Here is a 27,574-nt window from a genome sequence, read left to right as displayed (position 1 = left end):
GCAGTTCTACAAAGTGCTTTTTAATGTGTTTCTCATTCACACACACACACACACACACACACACACACACACACACACACACACACACACACACACACACACACACACACACACAACAAATGACAGCCAAACTGCCATGAAACAACTGGCATGTCATAGGAGGTGTAACTTGGGCGCCCGTGTTTCGCCCAAGGACACTTTTCCATGTGGACGTGCCGGAGATCAAACTGCAAACTCTGCAGTTACTTGACAACGTGCTCTACCACATGAGCCGCCCTACGGCTACGACGTGGCCTCAGCAGATGCATCATAATGATTTCTTTGTTAATGACATTTCTGTGTGGTTAAGTCATTCCTGCTTATGAGATGCATTTTTTTTTTCTCAAAAATCAGCACTGCTTGACTTTTTCATTAATGCCTGATGTTCTGGCTCCTTAAGAGTCACCACTCATGTTATGTAGTGTTATACAAGTTCATGCAATCTTTATTCGTTTCTGGCACACTGTTCATTTTATTTTGACATTCTACCGGAAGTGCTACTTCTCATTACTTCCTGTCTAACGGGAGAAGGACAGTTTGCTACTCCTGTGCCTGCCTATGCTACCTCTTAAGCCAGCACAGTCTGTAAGTTGGCAGTATTGTTGTGTTTTATGTTAGCACTAACTGCCGTGTGTTGTTTGTGATATTTTGAGAAAGCAAATTGACTCAATGATGTGCTTTATTAGTCATTAGCCTAAACGCTAATTAGCGCTAGCTAACCGCTAACGTTAGCTTGTTTCGTTCTGCTTTGCTTTGCATAGTAACAGGTCATAGCATCTTCTAATTGTAAGAATGTTTGCTTATATTAGCTCACATGGGATATTTTGTGTTTGTTTACAGTTTTACCATTCGTCCATTCATGTATTTCGACAAAGCCATGCTATGCATCCAATCAAATAAATCCACCAGAAAGGAACAACGGTGTGGTTTTTCTACATGGGATGATGGTTGTCTGTCTGCCTAGTTAAGTGCGAGGGCAGAACACCTGAGCTGAATCATTATTGTGTTAAATCAATTGACACAAAATGGACATTTATTACATTTATGGCACCTTGCAACAAAGGCTGAGAACACTTCACAGCTCAGATTTGACAGAGGTCAGCCCTATAGTGTAATTTGTGTTTCATTTAAAGCTGACCTGAGCAGAAACTGCCTCAAGGAGTTTAAGGTGAATTCATTCAAGCTTTGCACTTTGCTGACAAGTGACTAATGCAGTAGCCAAGTAAAATATATCTGAGGGCAGTGGCAAGAAGAGTAATTCTGGGGAATCCTTTAAAATGGTGCTTTGACTTGAGTCATTAATGTCGTTGTTTATAAAAATGTCTGTTTCGGTGGTTTTTGACAAAGTCGTCAAATGCGTCGGAATGTAGCATTTTTATTGGCTCTGTAGGATACATGTATTCAAAGTTTGACATGGCATTTTGAAAAAGAAAGAAACATCTCATTTGTGTGCAAAAAACTCACACTGGGAGACAGATTTGTATAGCCAGAGCAGAGAGAGCATCCATTTGTGAATGCAGAGGCAGTGGAACAAAATATTCAAACACGGCAGCCTTTAACAAAGAGAGAAGGCCTGACGGAAAGAAGGACAGCGTCTGACAGCAAGCGCTGGCTGAGCTGTAGCCAGCCAGGGGAAAAAATACTACAGGGAGAAGTAGGGCAGCAGCCAGTGGTTAGCAGAGCAGGAATATATAGAGGGTAGAAAGATGAGTTTGAACTCATCCTGTGTCACTCCTGATCCCCTCCCCTGTCCTCTTTAGCGGCTAATTTTCTTGACTGCCTTCTCTCTGTGCTGTTGATGTGTCATGTGTAATTTAAGCACAGCCTTAGGCAGAGATTCGTCTTCTTCCCTGCTAGCTTCTTTGTAAATCGGAGCAAGCAAGTGAGCAGTGCAGTGAAAGGCCAGCCTCATCCTTTGAGAGTTGCCAGCAAAAGGACAGGCCATTTAAAGTGTTCCCAAATTCATTTCCCCTTCAGCATCAGCTTGTCTGTACCAACCAAACTGTTTCTACGTCACAGCAGGCAGTGAGTTATGTTGATAGAAAGTAATAGTGTGACATAACAGAATGCCTGGGAGCTTAGGAGGGATGTAAAACATTATCAACAGTGTGAAGGCAGAGACGGGAATGCAAAACAAGCACACAGAGATGAAAACAACCACACAGCTACACAGCCACCGCACAGGCATGCAAAGCAACCATTCAAAGATGCAAAACAACCACAAAGAGATACAAAACAACTACAGAGAGATGCAAAATAACCACACAAAGATGCAAAACAACCACACAAAGATGCAAAACAACCACACAAAGATTCAATTCAATTTTATTTATATAGCGCCAAATCACAACAAAAGTCACCTCAAGGCGCTTCATAGATACAGAGAAAAACCCAACAATCATATGACCCTCTATGAGCAAGCACTTTGGCGACAGTGGTGAGGAAAAACTCCCTTTTAACAGGAAGAAACCTCCGGCAGAACCAGGCTCAGGGAGGGGAGGAGCCATCTGCTGCGACCGGTTGGGGGTGAGACCGGTTGGCTGCGACTGGTTGGGGTGAGAGAAGATCCAAAACAATCACACAAAGATACAAAAAAACACAGAGAGATGTGAAACAACTGTGCAGAGATGCAAAATAACCACACAAAGATGCAAAATAACCACACCAAGACTCAAACCAACTGCAGACATACAAAACAATCACCCAGAAATGCAAAACTATCAGACAAAGATCCAAAACAAAGACAAAGAGATGTTTGAAAATCAGGCTTTGAATGCCTTTCTGGAGTGGGTGTACACTTTTAACATCCATTTTGGTTCTTCAGTACTTAGAATACTGTCTTATAGCCTGTGTTTTGCACCTCACCATCATCCATTTTTGTCTTTTTGTGCAATAAAATTACAGTAACGTTCATATTACATTGTGTTGTTTGTAGTTGTTTTTAGTGTAGAAGGGTAGATGTGCCTCATCCTCTCGTAATCTGTCCATGACTGTAGGCTACGGGAGTCACAAATATGAGGCATATACTGGTATTTTAAATTAAAACATTTAATTTTTTTATTCATTGTTCATTAATTTCATTGAATGAATGTTAGAGCTATTCATAACAATGATCAACAATAACAGTAAATGCACCGACACAATGATAGATTTCTGTGCTGGACTGCGTTGTTGGCCGAGGTGAGAGTGGGAGCTGAGTGGAGAGACTGTGAGGAGAGATGTGCATTATACAGTGGACAAAGGGAGGTGTCTGGACTGAGAGCAATTTCAGGCAGAAGCTGCTTTCAGGAAAGCCAACAAGTGTGACAAATTGTTTTTATCAGGTCAACTCTTTAAAGTATAGTCTACCAGTATTTGGAGAGATGAAGTGGGTGTTGCTTTCAAAGCATTCTGGAATCAAGCTGAGACCAAGTGAAGGCTGGAGGAGGAAGAGCTAAAGAAATATGTTGAGTGCCATTGGACTAATATGTAATTAAAGGGTGTAAAAAATACCATGACATATTATTTTGTGCAAGAATTCTACCTTGAAACAATGTGAAAATGTGAAATGTGTTGTCGGTTGAAAATATGTCAGGTTTGCCTACATTGCAAACACAATAGCCAGACTTCTGCCAGTGCATGCAGTCTTCCCAGCTCAATCCCAGATACATTTAGTTGCAATGTATTTTTCTGCATATCTGTTCCTCTCTGGGTGTAGTTGCTGTTGTTTAAAGTAAAATTCAATTCCAACACGTGTTCTGGCAATTTACTTGCCACATACTGGCAAATAGACCAGAGCACGAGTATAAATGCTCACAAAGGTGTGAGACAGACTTAAAAAACAGATATCAAGCTTTTTTTTCCTTCAGCTTCACTTAATATTATGTTACAAATCTCTAGCAGAGCAGTCTAAAGCCAGAATTATAATCAATGAGTCCTACATAAAGGTTATTTATTTTCTGTAATGAATATAAACACCATGTCTAGGGAGTTAGTTTTAAGTGGACTAGATATCTACTTGTAAGTTTTTTACCTAATTTAATTTTTCTGAGTTCTTATTTTTGCCCCATTTTTCTTGACATTTCAAATGTCTCTGAACTCCATATATTTCCACACTTTGCTTTTTCCCTTGTCTGCTCTAATTTGGTTTACTTATCCCCTTTAATTTTGACTGTATTTTTTTTCTCTTATAACCTGCACTGTTGTGCTGGCAGGAAACGTCATTTTGTTCCAAGTAGAACGACACTTGAAAAGAAAATTTGATTTAAAAAGTTATATTTGATGCCTATTTTGTGCTCAGAAAAACAAATTTAATAAGCATGTTATTTGAGCACTTTTCCCCCTGTGCTTTGCCTCAGACTGCATACAGTCTTGCCCTGACTTCTAGCTGGAGGTTGTTGGCGCTGTAGGCAGTCTGAGAGGGAGACTGCAGGCGACGCCACCTTCTTTGCAGTTAATAGCCTCCTAAAAATGACGCAAACACCGAGCATCAATCAGATGTGTAAAGAGGGATGCACTCAGTGGTGAAGATGCAAACAATCGTCTATCATGAGGAATCAGGTCACAGTCAAGAAAAACAAGCAGGTTCTTTTGTAGATTTGGTGCAGCTTTGTTTTTTTAAATATATATTTTCATAGTTTAAACAAGCTACACAAACACAACTCCACGCACTGTTTACCACACACACATAAACTGGTGTTAAAAAGGAACATACGGTGAGGATGATCAGGCTGAGTACATGATGAAGAAGCAGAGAGACAGAATCTAACATCAAATGTATTCCCTTAACACCAAGTCTATCAATCTCATTCATGAACTTGAGTTTTTGAGACATCTACATCACCCCTAAAAAAAATATGTAGCACAATACATTTTAAAATAATGAATCCCTTGACAGTATCATTTTATTTTCTCAAGGTACTTTTTCTTTAATTCTATAACTGATATACAACCCATGGACTTTTGATGATTAGCAATGACAGTGGCCTCATAAATATAACTACATAATGCTCTTGTAATGATAGCTGCATTGGCATCATTGAAGTATTTTGCTTACTTGACTCATTCTGTAAAAAAAATCATTTTCAGGTCTGAATCTGGTGCTGTAGTGTGGGTAAAACAAAACAAAACTTCACAGAACGAGGCTTTGGGGCTGTTCACTTCAATGATCACACAAGTTTGAGTCCCATATTTTAGATTTTATTTTTGTTCCAAAGAGCTTTTTAATTGGTCTTTTAGTGGCTGTTTACTTTCATGCACTAATTGGCTTTTTTTATGCAACAAAAATGGGCTATTTGATTAGGCTTAGGCAGTCACAGTTTGGGTCACAATCTAAAGTGCAATTTAAAAAGCGTATATCAGCTTTTACATTAGCACCTTTTCACTGAAAGACTCGATGTCTTCTACATAGTCTGTGATGCTCTCTTTTTTTTCATTACTAATTACAATGAATAATAACACCCCACTGAAGAAGGGGGGCGGGCTGCTTTACTGATGCATAAAAGACACAAGTCATAGAACATATTTACTAAGCTGATGCCCCTAAACCATCTGGTAAATTTACAAAATACACATTCAAATAAACTTAAACTGCAATAATTTTCTAGAATACTTGATTAAATAGAACCAAACATATGTAAATAACTGTCTTTCTGTGTATATGGGCCTCAAGACATGAAGGTACAGAGCTGTATCCATCTTGCTGAAGGGCAGAGCTGATACTGACATAAGCTGCAGAGGTGCTCCTTAGCATTTTGAGAATAAAGTAGGAACTTACTGCCGATAGTCTCATTTTTGGACCATCCAAAACATGTGGACGCACATTGTGGTTGTCACACACACACACAGACACACATACAAACACACACACACACACATATATATGTATATATATATATATATATATATATATATATATATATATACATACATACATACAGTGGCACCCCGACTTATGGAATTATTTCGTTCCAGAGGGTCTTTCGTAAGTCAAAATTTTCGTAAGTCGAAGCCCCTTTTTCCATTGCTTTTTGAGTGAGGCAATACTGGCTGAAGACTAAGTTCTTGGTGGAGGAGGAGGTGGCGGAGGTTGAAGAAAGCATACGTGTACATGTATATAACATTATGGAATTTAATTGAATTTTTTTTTCTATTTTATCTATTTTGTTTTGCGGGCATTTTGCCGTACCACGGGCAGAAATATTATGTGCCTTAATAACTTTTTCGTTAAATGGGGTCTTCGTAAGCCAGGGTTCCACTGTATATATATATTCACAGTTATATAAAGCCGACTAGTTGTCTTCGTTAGTCTTTCCAAAGCTCCACCGTCCTCTAGGATAGCTGATAATGTGAGTTTAGACATTGTCTTCATGAATAATTCATTCTTTTCTACTTTGTAGCCTTACACAATGTAGCCCAAGCACTTGACATGCATTATTAACTCGGGTTTTGTTTATTTAATTGTCTAGGCCTTGCAGTTGGTGGTATTTTCGTGTCAGTGCATTCTGTCCACCTTCGCAAAGCCTGCTTTATTCAAACCCCATTGTCTGTTTTACTCACTTGTGGGACTTCTTGCCCTCGATGCCCCCAGGGCCCGACCCGCAGTCATGAGCTTGAATGATGAAGGTGTATTCCTTCTGTAACTCGCAGTCCACCAGGCCCCGTGCCCTCAGCTGGCCCTCACCGGACGTACCGTTCAGCACCACTGCCTCGAATGGTGCGTCCAGCCCGTGTATGTTGAATGCACAGATCTCTCCTAGAGAGCAGGGTGGTAGAGAAGAGAGAAGGAAAAGGAAAGATGAGGTCAGATTTAATCAGTGTCTGTCACACAGAAACCAGCTAGACAGAATTCTGTGTGTAAATTAAGCAAACAAAAAGCTTTTTTGGGGAGAGGAAGTTCAAGAAAAAAGTTTGCCTTTACTAGATGCCTGAAATGTTCTTATCCATCATGCAAACCCACCAGAGAGCACCTGACTGGTCCCAGATTCAGTCTGCAGCGTGACATGACCCTAAACTTCAGAAGGAGCCCCGCTACAGATGGCCGACCCCCACAGAGCCTTGATATTGACATTATGAAGCCAGTGTGTGGCAGGTTCTCCAAGATGCTTGGAACAACCTACCTGCCAACTAACTCATTTTCACAATCAGATTACGCTAACATTGTAGGAAAGAAATGCTGACTTAATTTAACATTTATGGATGTTCCTGTGGGTCCAACTCTTAATTGTATTGCACAGAAGAAACACATGCTTTCTGGGAATATTGCTGAGCTATTTATTTCCACCAGCAGCCACTGTAAGAGATATTGTTGCGATATTCATATCTGCTCTGTGCTGCCCTATCTGCAGTGGAGGAGAAATAACAGTTGTAACTGTTTCACACATGCTCTCAGCATCATCCTTGAGAAAGATACCAGTGCAGAGAATACATACGTGGTGACATACTGGAAAGAATAATAAAAATGTAAAGCAAGTAGATTACTAAAACCTCATGATTTTTATTTGGGAATTATATAAAAAAAGGTCTAGCCCACTCCTGCCTGAGAAAGTTCATGAATAAAGTTAAAATGCTCTACACTAACAATCACAGGCTCATTTGTAAGACTCTACATTAGAACCTCACTGTCTTAATTTAGAAATTTAGCAAAGTTTAAAGCCGTTATGTTATTTTCAACTCTATATTTGGATTCTTGATCTCTAGTAGAGTTTATACAGATTTATAGTTAATAAAAATACAGATTTATTTTATATTGCTTGTTCCGCTCTCTATTCAGTCACAGTCTGAAACAAGCTTAGGCTTCTTTCTCTTTAAGCCAACTTACTTGTGATTTGGCTGTCCCCCTTAAACAAAAAGAACCATACAACTGACACTGAACATACACTCCACAGAAAAAAGCTCCAGTCAGATAGCAGATTCAAACCTACTTGCTGTTTCACCTACTTGCTGTGAAACAACAAGAAGTTTGTGGTATCTAGATGACTTAGACCTCAGAGGGTTAAGTAACATACCTGTCCTTAAACAGAAGACAGAAAGTGCTTTACGACTGCGTTTTACAGGTTCCTTTGTGTTGTACAGCAATATTCCTGATGTAGCTTTGTTACGTTTTCTTAATATTGTAAGTGTTGCTCAAATGATGTGAGAACGTTATTTCAAGTGTAAGAAGTACAGTTAATTCCATGGTAAGGTTTAACACCTCGCTTAAAAGAAATTCTTTAATTTAAACTTTATTTGATCTAAAATGTATTGTGGCTGAATAAAAGCTGGACAAAACAAACCCTAACGTTTACTTCTTGGTCACCTTGGGTTATTCCTATTGCTCCTTCACAGGTGCACAACGAAACATACAGGCAAAGCAAAAAGCATCAGAAAGTCACACTGGAGCATTTATAAATAGATCAAACTCGCAATCCCGCCAATGCCCCTTCGTACTTAGTGTCTAATTGCTCTTGTGAGAAACACCAAGGACATTCCCACCGTTTCTCCACCCAACATGGAGCCATTCTTAGTAGTGCACCCAAAAGCAACATTAAGCACAATTGAGTTACACAGAGGCTCAAGCAAAACTAAAACAGCTCAAAGTCACCCTTGTAGCGAGATATAGAGCAAGAAAATCCATTTAAATCCAGAGTGAGCAGCTGACATGAGCAAAACAAAAGAGGCGAGAGAAGGCTGACATTTATTAGCAGGAGCGTATAAAGAAGCGGTCCATTTGTGGGGTCGGAACGCTTTCTTTTTCTTCTTAACTTCGAGAACTGACATCCTCTTGTGCTTCCACTGGTGGGATTTCAGGAAATCACTTAACGTGCTGGTCTCACACTCTGACCTGTGACGGCTAATTGCGCTGATATCACTTAAACTAACAGCGAGGACTAAATTGGATTCCCAAGCAGCTTTGTGTGCACATTGCTCCTGGCAAATTCTGATAAGAGCAACTTTATTTTCTGCCCCCCTTCATCCTGCTTCTGTCATAATCCCTGCCACCTCACCCCGCCCACACCCAACTCTCCCGCCCCCTCCCTTCCAGTTAGGGGCAGGGGCTCTGAGATGACAATTTGCCTGCGGACAAGCTATAGGCGAAGAAAGATGAAGAAAGAGCAGACGGAGGGAAAAAAAAAGGGCAGAAAGTAAGAGAATTGAAAGGGTTGGGAGGTGTCAACATTGTTTGGTTACTGTAAAGGACACCCCCCCCCCCCCCCCCCCCCCTTCCCTTTTCTGTATTGTCTGAACAATGACTTATCAGACTTAAATGGGCCCCCATGTCATGGAGAAGCACGGCTTGCCGGCAAGAGAAAAATCATAAAATGGCACCGAGCAAACGGTGTGAGACGGCGAGTGACAGAAGATGCAACAGTCTTGACGTGAGGCTTCTCTCGACAGTGCGCCACCACCACACAAAACAGGAAAATGGAAAATCCATCACTGCTGGAGCGAGAAATAAATCCAATACACAGGCAAGTGCAGAAGCTTCCCATCAGGGCGAATATGCTGAAGATATGCTGATGGTGCGCACGCCCACCGTCGAGGCTGGGTGGCCTGACGTGCTCCATCATGATTTAATTGTAGCTGAAGGGGAGAGGCAGGGAGAAGGGTCAAGGTGACCGCAGGAGGTGTGTGTGTGTGGGGGCGGGTGGAGTGGGGTGGGGGGCTCCCTCTTAAGTCTCAAAAGAACACTGTGAGTGGTTCCAGCTGCCAACAGACCTGTCATTTTTTTGCCATTCTTTTCCTTTCTATCTATCACTTCACTCCAGACCTGATAAGTGTTTTGCCACCTACAGCGAGGCAAAGATGGGCGGTGGAGCGGGATGGGGGAGAGGGGACGAGGTGGAAGAGCACTGGCCCCCGGAGGCAGGTGAGGAACAGATGTTGGGCGGATGGAACTTGGCAGAGGCATAGTGCTCCCAAACGCTAATTACTGCGCTAAACTGTTAGCTAAATATGCATCTCGGTGTCACATTAGACTTTTAAGAGGTAGATTTACGATCAGAAGGAACTCTGTCTTCTTGAAGGGGGGTGAGGTGGGGGACATTTAAAACTAATGGATGCAAACTAATGGATAATGTGAGTGCAGTGCTGTTTCTTTATTAGTTTATTTTCTGGCTAATCACCACTGTTTAGCATAATAAATTGCTTTTATGATCTTCAGCACTCCATATAGTAGGCCTGCAGCATTTTTAATCACTATATGCTTTTATGCTTTACACACTGTAAAACTTTGAAACTAACTTACTCGACTATGCCTGATTTGCCCCCCTCTTCTTTGCTACCTCATTCTCTGCTGCTGTGATTACTGCGTTTCCCCTTGGACATCATTACATTTTCATTTAATCAACTCTGAATTAAGGGTTGTCTATTAGTTAGTAGAAAGTGCACTCTGGACCTAAGCTGCTGTCCTGTTGGTGTCAGAAGTCGTCCAGTGCTCAAACACCTCAAGGGAATCTGGCACCGGTCCACTCTGCACTATCTTAGAGGACGGAGAGCTCATTATCACTGAAGGCAGAGCTGCTTTACCGGCAATATTGGCTTGTGTTTGCAGAGCTGGAGGAGTGTGACAAAATATCAGGGGCCTCGACGCCTTGGGGCCCCAAGTTATTATCAAAGCTGACAAAGCATTCTTGATGAGCTGCCTGTATCTTAATATATACACAAGCCGAAAAGGTGCTTTCGCTCACGAGTGCAGAGATATGCGCAGCAGCTGTTTACTATGAGGTGCCGTAAGGGACATTATTACTGAAACGCTCTCACACACACTACTGAAACGCTCTCACACACACTACTGAAACGCTCTCACACACACTACTGAAATTTTAGCTCTTACACACACTACTGAAACGCTCTCACACACACTACTGAAACGCTCTCACACACACTACTGAAATTTTAGCTCTCACACACACAACTGAAACGCTCTCACACACACAACTGAAACGCTCTCACACACACTACTGAAACTCTCTCACACACACTACTGAAATTTTAGCTCTCACACACACTACTGAAACGCTCTCACACACACTACTGAAACGCTCTCACACACACAACTGAAACGCTCTCACACACACTACTGAAATTTTAGCTCTCACACACACAACTGAAATTTTAGCTCTCACACACACTACTGAAATTTTAGCTCTCACACACACAACTGAAACGCTCTCACACACACAACTGAAACGCTCTCACACACACTACTGAAACGCTCTCACACACACTACTGAAACGCTCTCACACACACAACTGAAACGCTCTCACACACACTACTGAAACGCTCTCACACACACTACTGAAATTTTAGCTCTCACACACACAACTGAAACGCTCTCACACACACTACTGAAACGCTCTCACACACACTACTGAAATTTTAGCTCTCACACACACTACTGAAACGCTCTCACACACACTACTGAAATTTTAGCTCTCACACACACTACTGAAACGCTCTCACACACACTACTGAAATTTTAGCTCTCACACACACTACTGAAACGCTCTCACACACACAACTGAAACGCTCTCACACACACAACTGAAACGCTCTCACACACACAACTGAAATTTTAGCTCTCACACACACAACTGAAACGCTCTCACACACACAACTGAAATTTTAGCTCTCACACACACTACTGAAACGCTCTCACACACACAACTGAAACGCTCTCACACACACAACTGAAATTTTAGCTCTCACACACACAACTGAAACGCTCTCACACACACTACTGAAACGCTCTCACACACACTACTGAAATTTTAGCTCTCACACACACAACTGAAACGCTCTCACACACACAACTGAAACGCTCTCACACACACAACTGAAACGCTCTCACACACACTACTGAAATTTTAGCTCTCACACACACTACTGAAACGCTCTCACACACACTACTGAAATTTTAGCTCTCACACACACAACTGAAACGCTCTCACACACACAACTGAAACGCTCTCACACACACAACTGAAATTTTAGCTCTCACACACACAACTGAAACGCTCTCTCACACACAACTGAAACGCTCTCACACACACTACTGAAATTTTAGCTTTCACACACACTACTGAAACGCTCTCACACACACTACTGAAAAACCAAGGCATTTCACTTGAACAGGAAGGCATTTCAGTTAAACAGGAAGTTAATTCTTGACAAGGAAACTGAAGGAAAAAGTGTTAGATTTCAAACAAACCACTACACAGATGTCTACTCAGCAACCTGTTAGTTAGGGGTGGGTTTTTATAATCGATTTATTGATTAAAATCGATTCTGGCTTGGATAACGTGAAATCGATTCATTAAAATCCTGAATCGATTTTTTAATATAAATTTATTTTACCCGAAATGCCAGAATCTCTGGTGAAACCTCACAAAATTTCAACAACCACCAAACAGCTAAGACAGTAAATGAGAGCAGGTACATGGCTTCTGCACAAAGACGTAAACACACAGCGCGGACCCGCGGATCAGAATCAGTGAGATGTCGCCTTTCTCACCCGACAGCACGGACACGGTCGGGGCTGAAAGCCGACAGCTCGCTGACTCTGATCTGTCGGCAGGTCCGCGCTTTGTTTTCACCCCGTTTTTGCGCCGATTCTAAAGCTGTTAGTTTTATCTCTCTCCAAACAATATTGACTGAACCAGCAGCAAAAGAAGATCCAAACTGCGCTTCACATAAACATCGTCATGAATTCCCTAACTGTTTTGCTTCCACCACGATAAAATCGCACGTCATGCACAGCCCTCTCTCTCTCTTTCTCTCTCTCTGTACTTCAAGAACAGTTTCCCGTCTAAAAATCTGTTTTCTGTATTATTCGCTTGCTTGTTATGCACAAGTCTACTGTTGTTTACAGCGCAGTCGGCCGCTGTTTTTTTTTTTTTTTCATTTTACATACTTCCGAAAAGAAAACCTAATTTCTGCCGTTCAATACTGAATAAATTTAAACTTTTTAAAATTATGCAAAATGCAAAACGTTAGCCGTGTCTCTAATAAAACCGCTGTAACGTCAGAGGTAACGTTCATATGTTAATGGTTTTCTTTCGTTTTTGATGTACTGCAGAATATTTTTTATAAAATCCCAGGCCAGGAAAACCACCTTCATGTTTTTATGTGTTTTATCTTCAGCTACTTTGACACAAAGGCATCTGCTGTGATGCTCACACCTTTGATAAAGTCTTGCGTGTGTCAGCTTCCTTTTTTTAAATACAAAAATATGTAAATGTACTGATCTGAATTATAATATTTCTGACTGTCAAAATTCCCCATAATCAAATCGAATTGAATTGAATCGAATCGTGGAACAAATCGATTCTGGACCTTAGTGAGACAGCTGCATTACTTAACAATATATTAGCCTCAGCATAAGTCAAAATTTAGAATAGCGGGAGACGTGCATTATCCTGGTTATTTTTTTGGCATATGTGCTTTTTGTCTTTTTTTTAGCAAAGAAAAATATCTTAAAATCATCAATAAAACCAGGGAGAGAAGGCTTAGCGTTCCTCCATTTAGCACAATGGATATGATATTTACTCAAAAGTATTGTTAAGATATTCATTGTGTGTACTCATGTTGTACAGTGTTTAACTGCATTATGGTTACTGTGGTTTAACAGAGACAGTATTTTAGTTGCCACCACAAGGAGGCACTGTTTCATTGTAAGAGCACGGATGCTGCGTCATCACGCCCCTAAGAAAAAAAAAAAGTATACCACAACGAAAATGGCACCCATGAGAAAAGTTTTGCCGCATGTTGATGAGGAATAAAGTTCCCAAAAATATTAAGGACATTTTTGCCTCCGTCGTCATTTTCCTTCGAGTTGATCGCTGTCGATGCTGCAATACTCAACAAGTATGATGATGTTAATAATGTCTGAGACATCCAATGCTAGATGATCCATATAAAAAAATTATGATGTAATTCAAACAGTGGCACATCATTAATATTTAGGGAAATCCAATTTTTTAAGTTGCACCAAATACATTGTGTGATAGGGCATAGGAAAAAAAAAGATGTTCTAGGGTTTCATTTTCATCAGTACAAAAAGAACACTGATCCACCTCAAAGCCAAATCTCTTTTTTTAGAAATTCTGCCACAGTATTAGTTTTGTTTAAAGTGTGTTTCTTTAACTTTAGGTAGAATAGGCTATTTCATAAATTTTTGGTATGCTTTATCCAGTGTATATGAAATAACTAAATTAGAACCATGCCATGTAACCATTCTGTTGTAACTATGAAATATTTTGTCTTTGAAGAAACTACTAACAAATTTCTTATTGCATTTTTATCAAACAGCTGACATTGCCCTAGCAATAAATTTGGGAGCACTGATGAGAAATTATTGTATATCATAAAAATTTTAATCAAATGAAGCAGAGGCAGTGGGACCAGTTCACAAAATTTGTTATATTCTCTTTGAGAACAGTTTAGACAATATTTTTCTGAAAAGTCTGTGTAACTTAGAATGACACTGTTATCATCCAACAAATCTGTTATGAATATAATATTTTTGTTCAAACCAGTCACTCTTGAAAATTGATTTTTGATTAAGTGTTATTACCCTATTATTCCATAAGGTTGAATTATGGGGAGAAGTTGTGGGTAAATCTCATTTTCCCAAAAATGCAACGTCTGTTTTGGAAAGTTTGATATCTTTATGGGGATTTTATTTGCCGCAAAATCACATTTCAAAATAAAGTCTAATCCTGTATACTATTTTATTAAACAAGAATCATGGGATGTGGAGCTAAGTAGAGTCTGGCTGTGACAGACAAGATTTTAACCATTTAATTCTAAGGGTGCCAACCATAAATTCCAATTCTGGAGTTTTGATACCACCTTTATTGTATCCCTTCACAAGCTGAGATCTTTCTATGTAATGGGTTTTATTCCTCCACAAAAATTCGAACACATTTCTATTTATGGTTTTCATGGTATTTATCGTTTTTTTATTTTTTATATTGTTTACGTGGCGCAAAAAAGGTTGGGGACTGCTGTACTAGCAGGTTGCTGAGTAGAAATCCTTGTAGTGTTTTGAAATATACCACTTTTTCCATCAGTTTCCTTGTCAGGAAACAACTTCCTGTTCAGCAGAAATGCCTCTGGTTTCAGTGGTGTGTGTGAGAGCGTTTCAGTAGTGTGTGTGAGAGCGTTTCAGTTGTGTGTGTGAGAGTGTTTCAGTAGTGTGCGTGAGAGCTAAAATTTCAGTAGTGTGTGTGAGAGCGTTTCAGTAGTGTGTGTGAGAGTGTTTCAGTAGTGTGTGTGAGAGCGTTTCAGTTGTGTGTGTGAGAGTGTTTCAGTAGTGTGTGTGAGAGCTAAAATTTCAGTAGTGTGTGTGAGAGCGTTTCAGTAGTGTGTGTGAGAGCTAAAATTTCAGTTGTGTGTGTGAGAGCTAAAATTTCAGTTGTGTGTGTGAGAGCGTTTCAGTAGTGTGTGTGAGAGCGTTTCAGTAGTGTGTGTGAGAGCTAAAATTTCAGTTGTGTGTGTGAGAGCGTTTCAGTAGTGTGTGTGAGAGCTAAAATTTCAGTTGTGTGTGTGAGAGCTAAAATTTCAGTTGTGTGTGTGAGAGCGTTTCAGTAGTGTGTGTGAGAGCGTTTCAGTAGTGTGTGTGAGAGCGTTTCAGTTGTGTGTGTGAGAGCTAAAATTTCAGTAGTGTGTGTGAGAGCGTTTCAGTTGTGTGTGTGAGAGCTAAAATTTCAGTAGTGTGTGTGAGAGCGTTTCAGTAATGTGTGTGAGAGCGTTTCAGTTGTGTGTGTGAGAGCGTTTCAGTTGTGTGTGTGAGAGCGTTTCAGTAGTGTGTGTGAGAGCTAAAATTTCAGTAGTGTGTGTGAGAGCTAAAATTTCAGTAGTGTGTGTGAGAGCTAAAATTTCAGTTGTGTGTGTGAGAGCTAAAATTTCAGTAGTGTGTGTGAGAGCGTTTCAGTAGTGTGTGTGAGAGCGTTTCAGTAGTATGTGTGAGAGCGTTTCAGTTGTGTGTGTGAGAGCTAAAATTTCAGTAGTGTGTGTGAGAGCATTTCAGTAGTGTGTGTGAGAGCGTTTCAGTTGTGTGTGTGAGAGCTAAAATTTCAGTAGTGTGTGTGAGAGCGTTTCAGTAGTGTGTGTGAGAGCGTTTCAGTAGTGTGTGTGAGAGCTAAAATTTCAGTAGTGTGTGTGAGAGCTAAAATTTCAGTAGTGTGTGTGAGAGCGTTTCAGTAGTGTGTGTGAGAGCTAAAATTTCAGTAGTGTGTGTGAGAGCATTTCAGTTGTGTGTGTAAGAGCGTTTCAGTAATAATGTCCCTTACGGCACCTCATAGTTTACCGAGCATTTGAGCGAGGAGTAAAAGTGGAGATATCAGGCGAGGAAGCAGTCACACTGCTGAGAGGAAGACGAGGAAGAGAAAGATATAGAGATAGATGAAAGGAGGAACTGAGAAGGATGGGAACATGGCCACTGCTGCCTTAGGGCAGCTCCGATTTCCCTACTGGAGAATGACCAAAGCACAGGCATGAGTACACACACGTTCACTCAAACAGTGCCAGCTCGGCGGCTCTAATCAGAGCCGACATGCCTTTCATCCTCCTACTGTTGGAACAAACACCAGATAGACAGCAAGTAAATCAGATTTCTGGATCTCATACTGCTACCGAGCACATTCTGGAAGAGGAATCATTTCGCTGGCACTGAAATGTTTGCGTTCACTTAATATTTCCCCTTGTTGCTGTTAGTAAACCGGCCCTGTTTGCAGAAGAGTTGCTGTGTTTTATGAGGTTTACACAGTTGTCATGATTTCAGCTGCTTTTCCAATTCTGACGTGGGATCAAATTATCTGGTGTATTAGTCACCTCTGCAACCTACTAATTCTCCTGCTTACTTCAGCCCCCACCCTAAAAAAAAAATGCAATCAACACACCCACAAGCACACACTCCGGCCCCTCTCAGCTGCAGTGCAGAGATAGAGCACGAGCCTCATAACTCTGCTGAGGGATGAAATTGAAAATGCTGTAATTATGCTCTTCATGAAATTAGCTAGCAGAGGAAAAAAAAACACAATTGAGAAGCTGTCCATTTCTGAGATAAGAATTAATACTAATCAAGTCCACATGTTCTGACTGCGGTGCATGAAAACTGAAGTGGTGTTTCTGTACAGTGAGCGCCTCTGAGTGTTTGTCGGAACGGGGGTTTTTAATTAAACTACAGCTTTCTCAACAGGGGTTTAAAGCGGGGAGGAAGTGGGCTTGCGTGTGTTCGACTGTTGCAGAAGGGGTGCGAGTTGATTTGCTCGACCTCGTGGGTGCCACCCCCACTGCCACCTCCCTTCTCTCCTCTCCTCTCTGTTAATTACATTAAAGGCCCCTCACACAGTGTTAATGACATCCCACTGTCTTCTATCAGAGTGAACACCCACCGTGTGTGTGTGTGTGTGTCTGTGAATGTGTGTGTAGGCATGTGTGAGAGAGTGAACAGTGGAGGATTGAACCTTCTACACTCAGACACTCACGTCAAGGAAGCAATGGGTGCCCCCCCTGAAATCAGCTCATGCTGTTGTTGTTCATAAGCATGTAGACGGTATGTATCTGCACTATCCCTGCTCCTGATGTGCAGAACAGCGTTCTGTATTAGTACAGTGAACACAGAAAACTGCACGGTGGGCTGCCCGTGACCTTTCCAGTAAGTGCAATCTGCCAACCAAAGCAAGCATGTAGCTTCCAAAGATTACAGCTCACTCATCAAAGTTTACATCCACTCACAGGTCCAGGTTTCTCATCACAGGTACGTGGGAATTTCCTTTTCTGCACGGTGATTCAATTGGTGGGTGTAGTTTGGTAGGAAGAAAAAGGAAATACTGTACATGAAAAAGTGTTGTTGTTTTTTTTTTTTAAGGAACTGGGTCAACATTTCAAAAAACAGCACAACCTACACCAAGAAAATCTAGGTTAAGTACAATAGGTCAAATTAAAGTGCAAACTGGATTTAGTAGTGAATGTGGAAAACACTAAGCCTTGAACCTTTGTAGAACCTACGATGTTATCCACCTAAACGGCTGAAGTCGCTGTCAGCATTTATGCTCATGCTTGTGCAGTATGTGTTAATTACCGTGTGGTTGCTTCTCAACCCTGGCCCCCTGCTCTTGGTTGTAGTCAGTTTTCTTTCAGCACATTTGTCCCTCTGGTCCTTCTTTGTACATTCGAACACATCCGTTCTGATAGCTTCTGCATTGTCCCTCCAGGAATTTACTGACATTTGTGATTGATGCTATGATTATTATTGTTTATATTAAGATGATGATGATTCTCTCAGTGATAAATTCAAATTCTTGACATGTAGTTGCATATGTAGGGAGCTGCACATCACGTTTCGCATTGGTTACAGTTTAAGTTTTCAGTGGGGTTTGTGGTTAAGGAGTACATTTCCCGCTGAAGCATAAATCCCCAGTAAGCTGTGATCCAGCAGGAGAATCAACAGTCAGATTTGGTGTGACATGAAATGCATTGTGCATGAGATATATGCATGGAATTTGTGGCTCATGTGAACAAATCTTTGCCTGAGACCAAGGATAGTATAAATATCAGAACATTGATGCATACAATTATGGCAATTATGACGTGTGTCTTTTACTCCTGACTTGTCACCAGTTTATGTCACATTTAAACGAACTAAATAAGCACCGAGATTCAATGTGAAGAGTTAATATTGTGGCGGACTCTGACGCCACCCATATGGAATAGATACAAACTTTATAAATCTTATAAAGTTTGTATCTGTCTTGTGTGAAATTTGTATGAAAAGCATACAAGAGTGAAAACAGATATAAGATCCCTTGAAAAATTATATAAATGAAATTATATTATATAAATGTTTTGGATACTTACTAAAACAATATATGAAAGTAATGAGAAAGTGGCCACTTTCATGAGTAAATCATATAAGCCTTATGATTCACTATATGAAGTAGGCCACATCTTATGCAAGTTTTTTCTATTTCTTTTCCAAATGGGCAGTCACCAGCAATGTAGGCTGCCTGCTCAACCAGGAGAGATATGACTGCGTTCGAACCCAAACTCGGAGCGTTTCAAAAATATAACCAAGTAGTTTCAAGTGCCTGAACCCAACAAGCGAGTGAATTCAGAAAGTAAGTGACAATGACACAAATCCGTGAGTGTAAATGAAGTGTAAAACACAAATCACAAACACACAAATGACAATTTCTTCACTGACAAACTTGTGACTCTCCCCAAGCTTGCACCACTCCTCCAATTTTATAATTCAGTTTTTTCACAGAGAACAGCTTCCTCTCCTCTACAACAAGCCACCAAAGCCAAAGGATCTAGTCATATCTCATATCTTTGACAGAACAGCAATATTTGATGCCCTGCGATAAGAACTTATTGGTATCACTTTATCTTTAGGTTATGGTTAGAGTAAAATCACTGTTTAATGGTTTATGAGTTTCCTCTGCATACTTCACAGTCCCTCCCTGCCTAGTGCACATATGAATTAAATTAACTGAGCTCGTCACACAAGCTTTGGCTTTTAATGTAGTGCTCTTCAAACACAAGCCAAAATTACCTTAGTTACTTCATCAGTGTAATACTTTATAGAGTTTTTGGACTACCCCAACACTGAGAAGAACTTTCTATGATAAATGCACAGATTTAGATGTTTAGAAGTGGGTAAAAACCCTAACCCTCTAGAAGCATCTAAAAGTGCTGTAGAAGTATCGCAGTATGAGTCCGGTTAGGTCAGATTTTTGGGTGAATCAGCATGGGGTTTTCGGTTTCATCTCTCCAGGCATTTCATTGGACAGCACCAAAAAAATTTTAATAACTCAAGGCTACTTTGTCATAGCAGCTTCAAAGGTCTGTTAGCGCTGCCAAGTGTGTGCAATGACACACACCCACCTCTCCTTATATGTCAGTAAAGTTAATCACAAACCCCAGGGGGCAACGTGTCAATTACTTCAACTTGGAGCAGGGCCAAAGCACTGCCGTGCAGGAGTCAAACCATCAATAACAGACTGGCATCCGATGCAGCACCAGCTAAATCATTACAGTAAACACAAACACTTCACTTTAATCAGCTGGCAGCTTACATCCACCCACAGAATATTCACTGCTTTCAGTCAGTGACGGCCAGGAAAGGTGAAATTTCCCGACAGTGATCTAAAAATTGACATTGGGCAATTTTTTGAAAAAACAACTTTATTCTATTTCCTGTTGCTGATTTAAGGCATGGCTCACATTGGAAACTGTATCCACCAAGTGCTAATTGAGGGGAAAAAAAGATAATGCCATAAAATGAATCAATATAAGGCTTTAATTAAGATCAATTCCAGTATTTTGTGTCATAGAATGACTTTGTAAGGCCTTTCTACATGTAAAACGCAAGTTCTTTGACACAACTCTTTCCTCTACGCTGAATACTGAAATATGATTGGCCTTCCAAAAATGGTGAGAGGAGGTAAAAAACCACAAAAGCAACCAAAGAGAAAAAACCCGCTAAACATTAACAAAACAAAGCCAAGGCAATCACATTAAACACAAAGAGAAATCAATAGTTTCTATTTTCCAATTCTGTTCATGGAAATGCCCTCGAGGGAGAGCATGTGTCCTTGTCTGAGCAAGGCCAGTTAAAGTTCAATGTGTTCAAATATCCGTATCAGAGTTTATGACCCCCATTAATGCCTCAGAGGATGTTCTCTCCACAGTCGAGCAACATGATGAAGCAAAGACCATCACATTGCTGACACTCTCTTTGATCATGGATAGAGTTTATTAGATCTAAGGTCAGCAAAGCCAAACAAAATCAAAGAACAACCACACAATAGAATATTTAGAGTACATGCAAACCTGATTACGTGCCAAGTTTTCTTCACAGCAGAAATGCAACCGAGCCCACAAACGTTTTTCATGTGTTTTTTAATACAACGCAACAACACCCTGGCTTTGTTTCGACGTTTACAGTATTTCAGTTTTATTTGTTTTTCACCAGTGTAGCATGCAGTGCTTTATTGAGCTTTATAGGCCCGAAATTAATGTCAGAATGATCCACTAAGGCTCAGGCAGGGATTATGAGAAGCTCGTTTCAGATATCAGTTTAACTCTCGCACTAACTGGATTATTGATGCATCTAAGCCATTTGCACTGTTCAGCTTTTCATTTTACTAAACTAAGAGAACAGTTAGCCAGTCCTGTTGCCTGGAAGGCTCTGCTTACATTTCTGTTTGCTATCTTTCTTCTGATTGGATGCCCACAGCAAACAGAAGGATTTAATTACATTCTGGCTTCACTCACACAAGCATAAAGAACAGTTGGTGACCCCTTGGCAACCTCCAGTCACTATTCCCTGATTCCACAACTGATTGCTACCAGAGGGTTACTGACCTTAATTAAAACAATAATTAAAAAATAATAACTTTACAAATGTAATCAGTTCAAAGATACAAAGAAGGTTTTTATGAGTCCTTCTCGTTTATTTTTATATACCAGTCATGTCTGCATGAGTACAAGAGAACGGTGAGTAACAAAAACAGATGACCCTCAGCAATTTGAAACACGAGAACAGAAACGCACGCACACAAACACACAGATGAGGATCTGTGCCATCCCATCCCATTAGTAGTGATCTAATGTGATGGCTGTGGCTCACTTGGTAGAACAGGCTGTCAACTAATTGAGAGGTTGGTGGTTCCATCTCTGAATGCTCCAGTCAAAGTATCCTTGGGCAAGATACTGAACCCAGATGTTTATCGGAGTGTGAATCAATAGATAGAAAGCACTTAGATGTAGAAAAGTAAATGTGTGTGTGTGAAAAAGACATGTTGTGTAAGGTAGAATAAGTCGTGCATTAAATAAGAACCTGACAATTTACCTCTGCAAATGTTGTCTCACAGCAGCGTCCACATAGTGTTCGATTAACAGAAATATATGGCAATAAGAGGTATGCATTTTATTGATTTTTACTGCTAAAAAGGTTTTCTATATAGCAAACTTTAAACTGGGTAAAGTAATCGTATGTTATGAGGAAAACAAGGCTTTTCAAAGACACAACTTGAGATACAAAGTCACACAAAAACTTCCACTGGGAAAATCCATTTATATGTATCTATTTCTGTCGGCATCAGCTTCATTGTTTTACAACAAAAACAGGGATTTAAACTTTTTTATATATTCGAATGAAAGATTTGATAGTGTCAGAAGTTCATGTTTATATCATAATAATAAGCTGAAATGAACCCGAATCAGAGAATGACCACTGCAGGGATCACCTGGCATTTTAATGCATCTGTTCATTTTAAAGCCATTCCAAATATTATTTCTAAGCTTACCAAAAGGCATCACCCACTGCCCTCCACAGAGCCCAGAGGGAGATTAAAAAGTCCCAGTTCCAAAAATAACTACTCTGACTCTCCATTATGTCACTCCACTCTGCCCAAATACAGGCTGAAATCCTGCCATCGAGCTATCGATCATCTCGTCGTGTACCGACGGCTCCGGCAGTCAGGCCCAGCTGTTCACCATCATCACCACTGAGTGTTATAGGCTCCGGTCCAACCACACAATGGATGTGGCTCCACTCAGCTTTCCTTACTCTGCCCGTGATTTAACGAAAGCTGGACCAAAGCCAACAAGGCATAAGGCTTCGACCGGCGCATTTGGGGCTGAAATGAGGCAGGAACCAAAAGTCTGGATGTTTGTAAATGCTACAGAGAATTGGTTTATCAGAAAATCAGTTGCGATATCGTTTATGGCAGAGGCATCGTGTCCCAACTGACCAAAACACAAAATGTATTCTAATCTTGTTTATGCTCTATTAGGGAATTTGAGAGGGAAACCAGATGAAAATATTGATGCTGCTGCCCATATCTCTGGTGTATTTTATATGTAAATTGCCATCAGTTGCATCATCCTGTTTAAAAGCTCCCGCAGCCAAAGGGTCCACGAGGCAGGAACATATCTTCTTTTAGTGCATTCTGTGGTAATGACTGTGTTAGGCTGTGTTAGCGAGCGGGAATGGAGTGCAGGACGGACGACTTGCTGTGGAACGCTGACGACTATGAAACGCAGCGGGCTCACATGACACGTCCACCATCACTGCTGGCAGTGTTTACCTTTGGGGGGGAAGTGTACAGTGTGTCTGATAACAGCTGCAGAGAAAATGTTGTTACTGTGTTGGTGTGACGTTCCTGGAGAAAACTCCTAGAAGATTATTTTTATACTTGTGCCTCGGAGATCTACAAAAGGCACCACAATCTTGGCATTTACATCAAACAGCAAGACAGATGTGACAGATGAGCTATTCTGACAGCTACAGTAGAGACATGATTTCTGCTTTTCCAGCGTTCACAACACTTGAATGCCCTCTTTAAAGCCTCTGTTTCATTTCATTAAAGCACTGTGCTTTTGAGACCAGATTGGCTCTTCCCACACATGGATGTGGCTACGCTTCCCCCTGTGCTAACAGTCCATTTCAAATACCACTGTGTACATGATAAGTTGTGTAAAGATGCAAAACGGCAACAAAGACAACAAGTAAAACAACCCAAACACACACCTACGTTTCCTATAATGCAACTTAGTAACTTACATTAGACGCTGATTTCCTGGCAAATGTTTCACATGATTTTCTAAACCACACACACAGAGCTCAGAAAAATGGCAGAAATCATTCCAGCCCCCCTCCAAGCACTAAATATCTGAGAAATGGTTTATAACTATAAAAAATGTCATCACTGTAGACAGTGTGTTCACACATGGAAATTATAGCTCTCCTCACTGTGATTCATTAGTTTTCTATACACCAGTCCCGACTTTAGACTACTCTTTTCCACTTCTAATGTGCTGTTATATGCTTCTTTAATACTTATGTAGTGGCTATAGAAGCTAACAAGGAAGCAGTCTTTGCATCAATGCCAAAACAGCTAAATAGGCTAATTTATAACTTTAGCCTGCCAATAATGTCAACTAATTTTGGGCTTGATCGGGTGAACCCTCCCTTAGTTGCACTGCAATCGGCGTAGGCTGCTGGGGGGGGGGGGGGGGGTTCCCATGTTGCACTGAACATTTGTTTTTCACTCACTGTGTGTTTATACACAACTCTGCAGTTAATAAGTAGTAGTTAATCTCCAGTTCTCTTCCACAGCCGCACCTCCCTAAAGCCTGGTACTGCTAGATGTATCTTCCTGTTGGAAGGGAGTTTTTTCTTCCCACTGTTGCCAAGTGCTTGTTCATTGTAGGGCCTTAACCTTACATTATAAAGAACCTTGAGTTCTTGATATTTTTGTGGTTTGGTGCTATATAAATGAAGTGGCACTGAACTGAATATTTTTAAACACATTTTGGCTTATTGTGCTAGAATGAATGCTGTGTGAGTTGAATGTTGTATTATGGTTTAATGTCTTCACTTTGCCTTCCGCAGTGTGAACAGTTACTGTGATCAGCACGTGGTTCGGGGAAAGAGTGTGAAACAAATGAAACATTTTCATCACGGCATTCGTCAAAGCTGCTGTTTTTAAATCAGTTAAAACTGTCACCACAGTGGCATTTAACAGATTTTTTTTTTTTAAATGGCACATGTTGGTCCTTAGAAACATGAAGCAATAAGTGAGTAAAATGAAACTGAAATACAAATCAAAGGTTTATTTTTTTCATATGATAAACGAGGAAATTATGCAGGGGCAGGGATAAGATAATAATAAATAAGAATATTTTCTTCTTCCTGCTCCTTTTCACACATGGTTGTAGTGCCTTTTGATAGCAAGTGTGGTTGGTTTGTTTGAATTGTTGTACCAAGTGTGAAATAAATAAATAAATGAAATGAAATGCTCCAATATAAACTGGATATATACCAAACAAGTATCTTTCATTTGACCTGATTCCATTTAATTTTAATGTTTTACATTTTTCATATGCAGCAACATTACATGTAAAATTTACCTGGAATTAAATTAGTTAAAGTGAGCAGTTTGGGAATAGTTGCTCCCTCCCTCCGTCCTGAAAAGTTACCCACTGGGAAACTCTAAAACTCAGCTCTTAGCTCAGCTTTTCAGAAGCTTCAGTTTAAATATTTCCAGCAGTTAAACCTTTCAAAGAAACTCTAGTAAAAGTATGATATATTTCTATTTTCCCTAAACACAAAGTAATCGTTCCAAGAGGCAAAATATTACCTGAGCTCTCATTGGAGAGAAGTTTGCATTTGCACAAGCTGTGAAAAATGACTTTTTCCACCAAGGTCTGCTGGCACCAGTGGGTCACCATCGCTCACTGCTACAGTTCAAATTGGCCTAGGAACCTGGGAGTGTGAAAGCAGGGTAGTCCCTGCCACAAACTGTATATATATGTGTCTGTGTGTGTGCGTGTGTGTGTCTGTGTGTGTGAGAGAGAGGTGTTAGAGCAAGTAAGCATGAAAGATAAGAGATTATGGGAGCAACAATACGCACCACAAAAATACCCTATAGATGGGATTTCTTGCTGTCTGCACCTGTTTTTCTAGAACTCTGCATGTGTGTGTGTGAGAGAGAGGGGCTGGTCTCTTGCTGTTCCTATACCTGTCTCTTTTTCTAACTAAAAATGTCGATGTCTGTGCATGTGTGTGCACGCGAATGCCCACTCTATCTCTATTGTCCAGTGTGTGCTTCTGTCTCTGCACACTCCTGAAAACCTGCACAGAGTGAAAACACTCAGTGATTGGCTGGCAAACATGGCCTCTATCCCTCCTATCATTTATTTCTCTCATTCGCTCTCTCGTTTATTCCTGCTGCCATTTCTCAAATTCAGCTTCTTATTAAATGTCTGTCATCTGTGCCATTTGTCCATGGTGCTGCGTTCCCCCATTCCCTCATTTGCCCTTCATGCCATTCTGTCCTTCTCTTGCTTCACCTTGCTGGAGAATTAAAGCTTGTGTATTCTGCTCTGATATTGTGTTCTTATCCTTTATTTACACAGCTTTGTTAGAAAAAGGACACCTGACTGGATGTGGCTTGACCGGAGCATTAAATGAGTTCATTGCTTATGTAAGTGGAACCATCTTTTTGGATCAACCGTCAAACTGTTGTATCTTCTCAATTAAATATGAATAAAACCAAACACAGAGGCCCTGACAAAACTGTGGTCTAGCTTACTAACTAAAAAAGAAAGCACTAAATTATAGGTTGTGTAAACATTTTTAATAATTATCCGATTAATCGTTTTAAGGAAACCGGATACATTCCAACCCTGTTTCGATGCGTACTTAACGTACCACGGTTTCAACAAAAAGATGCTGCTGCACTTAAATACCTGTTGCATGCTGATGGGCATCAAAGCTAGTTGTCATTTCCACCTCACTGCCAAATTAGATGTCTATCACTCTCTTTCCTGTCTGCTTCCTAGCTTCCTATCCTTGGCAAGAGGACCTCAGCGGATCACTCAAGAAAGGCCCGTGGGACACTCGAGTCAAACTGCACTCCTTCTTCAAAGCACAGCCAGTGAGAGTGAAACGTGATTAAACCTGGCAACACATCTCCTTACAGCTTTTAGCGGCTTTATGATTAAAATGTTTTCTCCTGATAAATGAGGACGGGTCACATTTCCCGCAGTGTCACTTCTCATGCTGCTGATACACTTTACAAGAAGGTTAATTTCCAATGTAACGATGAATGAGGGGGAAAAAAGCCCAAACAAGTACTTAACTGGCCTTCAAAGTACATCTGTAGATATTTGCTGAAATATTTGAGAAGAATCTGTTGTTACAGGCTTTTCTTTGGATCTTGACACTGTTTTTTCTTCAAGACAAATCAGTCTATGAATAATGGCAATAATGTATGACCGTAATATATATGAGTTTTCAGTTACTTGACATGAACAATATGATATTATTACTGCTGGTACTGTAATTCTGTTCTTTCACATAATGATCACACATTAAAGAGGCAGCTTTCCAGCTTTCAGCCCTTAGCGGGCCATTAAATCCTTACGCTAAGGGTGGCTCATTGACCTATCTTTATTCCCATAGTGTGACATTATCTCCAATCAGCTCAGTATATCACAAAATTACACAGATTACACAGGTCTGGGCTGAGAAATGGACTGATGGTCCAAATAAGAGGTAATTTAACAATGTGTTCTTTCCATCATAAAACCCTAATAAATGTTCCTTTAAAATTGCAGAATTACAGTAATGACATTTCAATAACCACCCTTAGATCAAGGTAGCAGGAAAAGGCCAGATACAGTGGATATACTTTCTGTGTGCTGTTGCCGGCCAACCAAGGGTGGGAAGCTGAGTGCAAACTGAACTTCAAGAGCAATTTTCTTTCTTTGTCTTTTAACTTATGATGTTCAAACAACATTAAAAAAAATAAGAGTGCCACCTTTTATTTAGTTGATGTGTATGAATCTGTCTCATCCATCATCTCTCATTCCTTCCATTTAAATATCCACTGATTATTATTCAGCATTAAAGGATACCACCATCAATGACACACACTGAAAGATGCCAACATGTTCTCACTCCCAACATATTACGGTATGTGACAAATCGTCAGGATGTTACGCTTTCGGCCACCCAACACGTTCCTGTGTTACGTGTTCAGAAAAAGGTGGAAA

At 40.4% G+C, this 27,574-nt stretch overlaps 1 protein-coding gene and 1 long non-coding RNA gene across 2 annotated transcripts in view; one reads left to right on the top strand and one right to left on the bottom strand.

Moving 5' to 3' along the window:
• The window catches only part of LOC308400704 (calsyntenin-2-like), a 386,947-nt gene that overhangs the window by 174,973 nt on the left and 184,400 nt on the right, over positions 1-27,574 (bottom strand). Inside the window, exon 3 of the mRNA XM_080888569.1 lies at positions 6,577-6,772. Coding sequence (XP_080744695.1) covers positions 6,577-6,772 — 196 coding nt within the window. The remainder of the gene's footprint in view (positions 1-6,576; positions 6,773-27,574) is intronic.
• On the top strand, positions 449-27,574 carry LOC308400705. Its single transcript, XR_013972402.1, has 4 exons — positions 449-624; positions 9,765-9,865; positions 25,934-26,001; positions 26,360-27,574. It is a non-coding gene; the product is annotated as an uncharacterized lncRNA (long non-coding RNA).

Source organism: Rhamphochromis sp. 'chilingali' (genome assembly GCF_963969265.1).
Source record: "Rhamphochromis sp. 'chilingali' genome assembly, chromosome: 8".
Classification (NCBI taxonomy): domain Eukaryota; kingdom Metazoa; phylum Chordata; class Actinopteri; order Cichliformes; family Cichlidae; genus Rhamphochromis; species Rhamphochromis sp. 'chilingali'.
The sequence above is the reverse complement of the archived record's forward strand: the minus strand, read 5'-3'. Positions and strand labels throughout refer to the sequence as shown.